Below are 9,731 nucleotides of genomic sequence, written 5' to 3'. Positions count from 1 at the left end.
AAGGGCTAAATCAGCAGTTCAAATACGCTGCGCATACGTTTTTCACAGCAAGCATGCTACTAAAATGTTTCCAACCTTTCATAAAAAGTTAAGGCCACCAGGTTTTTCTCCTTTTAATGATTCTTATTAAACTGCCACTTATTTAACAAGTAAAGGTGCAATGATACTGCAGCTGATTTCAGCCATCCTGCATAGAGCGGAGTGCTGGATGAGCAGAAACGACGGCCCACTGGTGGTGTTGAATGAAAGGTCAGAAGAGAGGATGACTGAAGTTAGCAGGACTCCAGAGACCGCTGAGGTTTGCATGCCAAACATTCACCCTGTCCAAGCTGTTGCATTATTGCTTTCTAGACCAGTCATTACCCCCATTTCATGCCCTGCAGCTGTGTGAAATAAAGCAACTGTTTAACTGTCAACTGTCCAAAAGTAAGAATAAGAGAAAAGTCGATATCGCTTCTCCTCAGACGTCTCCTCTGATCACTGAAAGAGGTGCAAAACTGACATTTTTGAAGCAAGAGTTCCTACAAAGTCTGGCTGCAGACGATAAATATGGTTATGTTAAGGGCAAGAATAAAAGAAATAAAGGCATTAACACACTCACAATAAATGACCAGAAGGTCAGAGCGAAAGAAACATTTGCAGAAACATTTATGTGCTGACGTCAGAGAGGACGTACAAGTACGAAGCACAGCGGGAAAAGCAATTAGACTGATCACTTTCCTACTGCCTACTCAAGTCCTTAGAACACAAGTGATTTACTGAAATGCATACAAACACACACATACACACACATACAGAAATGCATGTGTCCGCCCCGGATGGCATCCTGTATGGGTCTAACATGCTCAACATGCGCAGGGCACAGTCAGATCGTGTTGCTTTGTAGCACCGTATACAATTACAGCAGGTGTCAGAACAAACTCTGCGTATGCGGGTGCACGGCATTGCTCATGTTGTGAGGACCTAAATCTGTTTAGACAGTCACATCACAGACTGGAACTGTCTTAAGTGGACAAAAATCCACTCCACTACAATGCAGATCACTCAGTTTTTTATGTTGAAGACATGTTAGAAGATTTAGATTTAGGGTACAGTGATGGATGTGCAACTGCCTGCGCATGCATGGTCAAATGAACCTGTTAAATGGGCAACAGATAAGCTATTGCATTAGCTAAATAACACTTTTCTGTAAGCTTCACTGTCACACCTACATCTGGGTGCAAAATTAAGACACAACCTTACAACGAAACGAGAACAGGAGAAATGTCGCTTTCCCTTTTCTCAGTTAGTTGGATGTTGGGACAGCTGGAGTAGGTCTCATTGGGCTTTTTTTCTTTCATTTTTGGCAAAAGAAAAGAGGCAGTTGGAGAAGGCAAAGAAGATAAAAAGGGGGACAGGAATAGAGACTAAAAGTAAAACAAGCCTGAACTTTTGGCAGGCATGCAATCGAAGGAAAGAGCTCCAAGACCTAAAAGGGTTCAAAAACAAAATTTAGTTGACATTAATTCTATCAGTAAGAAGTTTTTCCCATCCCCTGAGGGGATGAGATGTGCTTTGCTGTGCCCCAGAGCCCAGACAACTTCCTCAATACTGTGGATGTCTTTGGTAATAGCATAAAGAAAACTTCACATCTTTATTGTCCATAAATATCTTAGCTGGGCACCTCCACAAGACTCCGCTATACCTGCAGGTAGCAGATATAACTTAATACATTTAAAACTAAAACTAGAGGCATGGGAGTCCCCTTGGATAGATTGTTAAACAGCCATCATGTATGTGTGTGTTCATGCTTTCCTATGGGAAACACACACACAGTTTGAAGAATGGCATAAATTTCAATTTAAAGATCTGGCATGAGTGACACTGATACTTCCACCGTTCAAGAATGCAAAACTGTCCACTCAGTTTACAGCGATTGTGTGTCATAACATTTCCAAATAGCTCATTGGCTCTTAAGTAAGAGGTCAGAGGTCATGTCAGAGGTTCTTTCATTCTTTCTCCTACCTGTATTGCCTCATCCACATGCCTTCCAGTTTTAAGACATGATTTTAACATTGACTTACGAAAGTTTGACTTAAGTTTTAATCGGTTTTGTGACCTAATTCTAAAAAAGAAAAAGTGCATTTACTCTGAGTTCTTTGTATGTCATTTATTTGAGTTACTCCTCACACAGAGACAGCTGTGATAGGCTCCAGTGCCCGGGGACTCTAAGCTGGATAAGCGGTAAAGAAACATCATGGCAGGATTTTAGGACTCAAAACATTAGAAACTATATTATAGTGAATATTGCACTTTATTTTGAAACTATAAAAATCGTTTTAAATAAAGACAAATAAATTTTGTCTTTATTTTTTTATCCAATAAGATTGTCAAGCATACAAACGCTTTCACTAAAGCCTGCCATAAAATGTTTCCAGAAGCTGGAGTCACTCTGCTATCAGTCTGCAAACAAATGGGGTCAAGGTGGCAACTGCATGCAATCTGTTTCTGATAACACAGCAATTAACTATGATAAATCATTAGAAAATCTCATATCTGGTGCTTCTCATTTAAAAGAAACTTCACATTTTTTTTAAATATTATTTTTTAATGCTCTTTTATACTTGCAAGGAGGTTGCTGCGCAATTTCTACTCCTGTGGCTGAGCCATTAGCTTGCTCAGAATATCACGCTGTGTCCAGTGTTGGATGGTGTTTCAGTCGAGCTGATTTAATGCAACTTCCCTCAGCTAACATTATCTCAGGACGGTGGTGGTGCACGGGATTTATTGAATAAAATGTTGAATTAAACAACTGTTTTTTAACTTCCACTCTGTGCTACTGCTAATTTTATATTGAGTATTTCTCCTGTACTGTTGCTATGACACATATCTAATCACACGTTTAACTTATGACAGCCAGATATAGACACGTGGTAGTAGGTGAACTTTGAGTTATGAGTTGTTTTGCCGAGCTAATGCCTTAACACTGGAACGAGTTATGTCATCTTCAAGCTGCTTTCATTTGTTCTCCTTGACATTTACATTTTTGTATGCAGATACAAACTATGTGGTCTGGAAATCCTCTGCTGTACCCACTTGTTTGATCTGTCATGCCAACCAGTCATCTGATTGCCTCTTTTATCAAATTAAGTGGGTCCCTCTGCTGAGGATGAGGACAGGAAATTGTAACACTCTCCATTAAGGAGAGCGGTTGCTATTTATGTTGCGATCACAACTCTGCCTCTGCACCCGAGGGAGAGACCATCCCCAATATCTGCACTCAATAATGGATTCAGGTTTCTATTTATACTGCCTTCACTCTCTTTCTCTCAGTGTCTCTGTCACTGTCACTTTGGCAAGACTCATAATAATTATAGCTGTTGGCCATCGTGAAAAAGCTGTTACAGAAATAGCCGAGGCCTCGGTACACTGCGCAGGCGGTTATTTTAGAGAGTGAGAGGCATATAGGTAACTTTAACTATCAAGCTGCAGGGTACCGTCAGATTTTATAACTCGAGAACTGGGTTACAGAGACTGAAAGGAAAACACGGAATAATACTCTTTGAAGACTTTTTATACTTCGTAAGTTTTATTGGGCCACACTAAAATCAACTTTCAGCAATTGAAAGATTATTAATTCAAGGAAGATTTCAATATTTCTTTGGCTCACTGACTTTTCTGGCTTTTGACTTTGCGTATCTTCTAGAAAACATGCAAAACTACAAGGCTGGGAATAAAACCACATGGCAGTGGCAGGAAAAGATTGTGGTTATGAATAACAAAACATTTAAGGAGTGAGCGTGGTATCCATGTGACAGCTTCACACTGGCTGAAAGGATGAAACATGTTTGTGTAAGGTTTTCTTCGTGGTTATATACAGTCATATACATATACATATACATGCATACAGTCATACACAGCTACGTGCAGTCAACGGTTCTTCTACAGTCACTTGTTATACCACAGTCCCTTAATGACAGCAGCGCCCTCTGCTGGTACAAACCAGTGACTGCAGAAGTACTCCACTCCAAACATGGCTGCCCTAGCAACTGCATGGGAGGATGATAAACATTACTCGGTATCTGTCATAGTGCTCATTATTTCATTTATTCCTAAACTGCCTTACATTAGTCAGGCGGCTGTATTTGAATGATATGTTTTGTTTTCTTTTTGGCGCGTTTTACTTTCAGTTTTCGGGCCATCTGAAAGTCTAAAGAGCTAACGTTAGTCAGTGCTAGGTAGCAAAGTTAGCTTTAAGAGACGAAACTGCTTGGTAATTTTACAGATTTGTTTATTGCGCTAATCAGTAGTATGCAGGACTCTGACATACGCGCGCCATTAATAGTTTCATTGTTTTTGAAATGTTTTTCAGAGCTTTTGTTGCTAAATTTGCGTCTGTCCGATAATGGATGCTGTATAAATAACATGGTTACAGATGCCAATGTCGTTGAGTAGACTGTGAATTTATTATTGGACAGAACTTCTGGACTTTTGAAAATGCAAAAAATCTACACCTGAGGTTGTTGGCATGAGCAGCACTTGTGTTTTACTAACACTAACTGAATATGAGCAGGGGGAGGAAGAGCCTAGTGTCCTGCAGCCATGCACATCACCCCTGCTCAGCGGTCAAAGTGCGGACCACAGACTGGCCACACAGAAAACTGCACAGTTCCTCAGGGAGGCTGAGAGGAACAGGAGGCAGTAAGTAATACTGCTGCTGTCACTTCTTCTGCGTTTAAATTGAATTTCTAACACATATTTTTATTTACATCGTCAAAAGTTTCATATCGATGTTATCTTGATTTCTCATTCACTGAAGATGAGTTGGAAACAGTCAGCAATAATACTCTGTGCCATTTAAGCGATGCTCAGTTGGTATTAAGGGTCCCAAAGTGTGCCAAGAAAATATGCCCCACACCATTACATCACCACCAGCAGCCTGAACTGCTTGATAGTTCCTCTTTTTCAGACCATTCTCTCTAAACCCTGAAGATAATTTTAATCACAGGTCATCTTGACCATGTCTACTTGTAATTTTAATTGTTCTAATAAGGTGAAATCAGATTATTTGTAATAATGTGTAACAGATCAAATGAATCGCTGAACTTTTCATAGGATTGAGAAGTTGGAGAAAGAGAGGACGCTGATTTCTCAGTGCAGAAAGAATGGCTGGGCGGATGTGAGTGGAGAGATCGAAGAGTACGAGAATGTGCTGGAGGGACAAAGAAATGCTGAGAGTAGGTCTTTCTTTACATATACTAACATTTTCACCTGACATTTTAATGTTGCGAGGTGACGGGGCATCTCACTCGGCATTTTTTCTGTGGGGTATAAAATACCCTGCTGGGAAGACTTATTATCAGATCCAGAGAGGCTGGAATCTCTGGAACTGGAGGCATAGCAATAAACATTTATTAGAAGAAGCATCCATCCTTTGTGATGAATATTGCTTTTCATTAACCTGTTCTTTTTTCTTCAGAGATAAATCTTCAAAAGCAGCTCATGAAGATTCATAATGGTGTGAGGAAATTTCAAAGACATCTAACTGATGTGAAACCAACTCCGGAGTGTAAGTTTTTACTCATTTATGTTAAAGTGGACCATTTCTGCTTTTCCTTATTCCAGTCATATATATTATACTGTTGGTAAATGCTCACATTAAACAGAGTGAGGGTTTTAATTAGTAATAGCTGGTATTTGTGCAAGAAATCCCTGTGAGCCACAAGCTCAGGCTTCAGACCTCGCTTAAAGCTCCCCTTTAGACTGTTTTTTTCTGCTCCTGGGTCTGGATGATGTCAAAGAGATGGGATATCCCTAATATGGACATCTTATTCCAGCTGCTATTTAAGCGTTCTGTTCTCGATTGGCAGCCAGTCATAAAAATATTACTTAAAGGACAAGGAGCTAAAACAGCTCATTTCAGAGTAAACGAGACTTACTATGAAGTAAATGGGGATGATTTTGAACTTTTAATCATGCAAAGCTGATGTAGTAAAGATCCAAGAGTAAATAGCTGGAAATGGAAATGAATGTAATAGGTCCTCTTTAATTTAATTTCCACTATTGCAGAGTATTCAATTCAATTCAATTTTATTTATATAGCACTAAATTACAACAACAGTCGCCTCAAGGCACTTTATATTGTAAGGTAGACCCTACAATAATACATACAGAGAAAAAAAAATAATCATGTGACCCCCTATGAGCAAGCACTTTGGCGACAGTGGGAAGGAAAAACTCCCTGTCAACAGGAAGAAACCTCCAGCAGAACCAAGCTCAGGGAGGAGCAGCCATCTGCTGCGACCGGTTGGGGAGAGAGAAGGAAGACAGGATGAAAGACATGCTGTGGACGAGAGCCAGAGATTAATAACAAGTGTGATTCAGCAGAGAGGTCTATTAACACTTGTTGAGTGAGAAAAGTGACTGAAAAGGAAATACTCGATGCATCTGAGTAGTGCACTGCTCAACAAAGTTGTCTGCATTGTTATATGTATAGAGTTCTTATTGTCTCTGCATTTCTTGGATTTTCAGTGATTGAAAAACTGAAGGAAATCATGTCAGAGGTGGAAATTTCTATTAACAGCGTGAAGGAGGAACAGCGCTCACGGTAACAGCATAAACCAAACAAGCTGAGTTAAATGTAGAGGCTTAAAATCCATTTTAAAATATGTCATCCATATTAAAGTAAACTACCTTTAACTTAAAATGTAATAATATTTAACATAGTGAAGCAAGCAGGTACATTGCACTTGTACATGTTGCATTCGTTCGCACATGATTCCAGCTTTATGTACGTTAAAGGAGAGAAAGAGCAGCCACCGTTTAATATTTTCTGGGGGTGAACTTTTGTACTGATGTCAATATTTTGTTAAAATTGATTTGCTTTTCGTTCAGCTTTGAGGAATTTTTGAAGGAAGAGTGGACATGCAGACAGGAAATCACCGCTTATGAGAAGAAGATTGAAAACTGGAGCCTTGCTGTCAAAACGAATCCCAAACTACCCGCAGCTCCCACTGTTAGGGTGTGTCTCTGTCTCGTCTTCCTCCTCTCTGAACTTTCTCTCGTGTTTGTCAGTTAGGTGGTAAAATATTAGAGAGATGAGTTTCAGTTAGAAGTCTCAGAATTAGAATAAGATAAATAAATATCTCTCTAACCAACACAGTGGCAGTTGACTTTATTTCAAAATGCACCCTGAATTCATAGCTGCCTCTTTTCCATAAGACCAAACCACCCGACAGAGACCTGCCAGCAGAAGTCAGAGCGCTGGAGGTTTTCCTGCAGAAGACTGGAGGCTCTTATGGTGGCTGGGACCAATATGACCATGAAGCTTTTCTTAAAGCAAGTAAACCATTACTGTTATTTCTCTTCCTTTCACTTGCTGATCATGTCATACGGTCAAACACTACTGCTTAAACTAACGGGCAGACTCAGCAGCTGCCAGCCCAAAGCTTGGTGACCTCAGCGCGGTTGTCTGTCTGTAATCTGACTCACAGGTCTGGGTGAAGCACAGTGGGGAGCCGGGCTACAGGAAAGAAGCCAAGCTGTATCTGCCTGGTAGAACAATGGAGGAGATAGAGCAACACGAGGAATGGCATCAGGAGCTCATCTACCTGCAGGACAGGAAGAAAGAGGTAATGACAAAACATGTCTGAGCAGCATAGAAATCCAACTATTATCTATATATGTGCACATTAGACAAACGTGAAGGTGAGGTTGGAGAAAAAGCACCTGTGAACTTCACTTTTAGCTCATCCTACAATAACCTTTGAGTTTCATTGATGGTGAGCCAGTTTGACCTTTGAGTTTTCAGACAGAGTTACAAAAAGCTTTTAATAATTTATTATGAGGGGAGACTTAAAACATCAGTGCAGAAGTTCTGCTGACAGTCCACTGTTTTTAACTGAAAACTAAGCAATCATAAAGAGTTAGATTTTCATCTTCACTACATATCCCCCCCGATTCGTTTGGAAAAATGGCGATGATTGAACATTACCTCACATTTTCTTTATGTGTTAACATTAAATAGACAGCACATCATAAGAATTGTTTGCAACCCGTGCTGCTGCTTGTTAAGTATTTTGTGGTTTCTTATGTCACTGCTTATTTTTATGCCACATGCAGGCTATTCAGCGCTGGAAAGCCAGCAAGCATCAGGAACACCAGATCAGGATACAGACTCAGGAGAAGACAGAAGAGGCAAAAAGGAGGGAGAAGGAGGCCAAAAGCCAGGCCCAGCAACACAGGTGAGCCAGGAGTGTGACACACTAGTATGAAATAAAAAGGAGATGATGCAGGCGGGTTGATCTCCTAGCTATGCCGGTTAAATTCAACCCAATGTTGTAAATCCCACCTCATGTTATGAGCACCCAGTTGATTGATGGATTTTTGGGGGTGTCGTTTGTTCATGGTATATAATTTGTTTTAGGACTGAGGAGGAGAGGAGCGAGATGGCACGGCGTCTGGAGGAATGGAGGGAAGAAAAGAAAAGGAGGGAGGAGCAGGAAGAGGAACAAAGACTGGCTGAAGAGATTCAAAAGAGGAAACGGGAAAAGGTGCTTTTGTGCTCGGGTGTCATTTTACTGTCGCTGTAGTTTAGTTTAGTCAGGGAGCACTTCTGTGTAGTTATGCACTCATTTAATGTAAAAATGAAAATACAGAGTAAAACCAAGGAGTAAATATGTGCATGTTGTGTCCTGAACTGCTTTTTACTTTAACCAATAATGTATTCATACTTTTTATTAGGAGGAGCGCCGCCGGCAGCTGGAAGTGAAGCTAACCGTAGAGGAGCAGCTCCGACTGAGGAGAGTAGAAGAGGAGGAACAAGAGAGGAGGAGGAGAGCAGAAGAAGAGAGAGAAAGAGAAGAGAGGAGAAAGGAGGCGACAAAGAGCATCAGGCGTTTTAATGAAAGGGTACAAAAATGCCAAAATTACAGACACAAGGAAACACAAGATGCGATGTTTGCGTGTTTTAAACTGAGATGCCTTAAGTGACTGCTGTAAAATGCCAGATTTTCAGATTTCTGGTGTTAAACAGGATGTTGCTCTAGATAAGAGGTTGTGATGTCAAAACACTGAGAAATACAAGGCTCGTCTCTGCCTTTCTGCAGGATCTTCATAGGGTGGAGGCAAAGCGCCATGAGAAACAGCTGAGGGAAAAAGAGCAAGAGGAAAGGCAGAGGAGACTCGCTGCCAAGTTGAAGGAGAAGGTGAGAGGTTTGTTTTCTTGTGGAAAAAGTAACAGTTAAGTCACTAAATCGGAAAATCATCATTGTGAAATCTTGAAATAAGAAGATTAAACTGCGTGTGGGAAAAAGGTTGACGTTTTGTCCTTTTTTTCCACATTCAGGTGGACAATCATGTCAACAGAGACCCGTCCAGGCTTACCCGCCCTACGAAGGGATGGGAGGAGCGGCTGAAACACGTTGGACCGTCGGGAGATGGGCCAATGCTACAAATGTTTCACAGGTTTGCCTCCTAAACTTAATTTTTTTCTGTAAATCTTTCAAGTTTCTGTCAAGAAACATTTGGTAATAATGAGTAATTTATTTCTAAATGACTGAAATGTTCTTTTTGTTACAGAGCTGTTCCCACTTGGAGACAAGGCCTGTGATGAAGAGTCCTGCATTGTGTTCAGAATCCTTTCTATTTTTTAAAGAAAATAAAGATATACACCGCCCGAATTGTCCCTTTTTAATTTGTCATATAACTTTTAAGGTGCAATTCAGTTCAATTTTAAACTGTGAAACTGTTAT

The 9,731-nt window shown here is 40.4% G+C and overlaps 1 protein-coding gene across 2 annotated transcripts; it reads left to right on the top strand.

Moving 5' to 3' along the window:
• The first annotated feature begins 3,951 nt into the window (after positions 1–3,951).
• Positions 3,952–9,655, top strand: ccdc112 (coiled-coil domain containing 112). Of its 2 annotated transcripts, none has more exons than XM_082553590.1 (14): positions 3,952–4,057; positions 4,550–4,680; positions 5,095–5,216; positions 5,459–5,548; positions 6,511–6,586; positions 6,874–7,000; positions 7,201–7,317; positions 7,473–7,610; positions 8,101–8,222; positions 8,405–8,531; positions 8,722–8,889; positions 9,087–9,185; positions 9,326–9,444; positions 9,559–9,655. In XM_082553590.1, the coding sequence occupies exons 1-14, from the start codon at positions 4,013–4,015 to the stop codon at positions 9,587–9,589; spliced, it is 1,512 nt and encodes a 503-aa protein (XP_082409716.1). In that variant the 5' UTR covers positions 3,952–4,012; the 3' UTR covers positions 9,590–9,655. The 2 variants fall into 2 exon arrangements, with proteins under 2 accessions (XP_082409716.1, XP_082409717.1); XM_082553591.1 differs by having other exon boundaries at positions 3,956–4,057; positions 4,553–4,680.
• The last annotated feature ends 76 nt before the right edge of the window (positions 9,656–9,731 follow it).

Source organism: Aulonocara stuartgranti (genome assembly GCF_965226115.1).
Source record: "Aulonocara stuartgranti genome assembly, chromosome: 12".
Lineage (NCBI taxonomy): Eukaryota > Metazoa > Chordata > Actinopteri > Cichliformes > Cichlidae > Aulonocara > Aulonocara stuartgranti.
The sequence above is the reverse complement of the archived record's forward strand: the minus strand, read 5'-3'. Positions and strand labels throughout refer to the sequence as shown.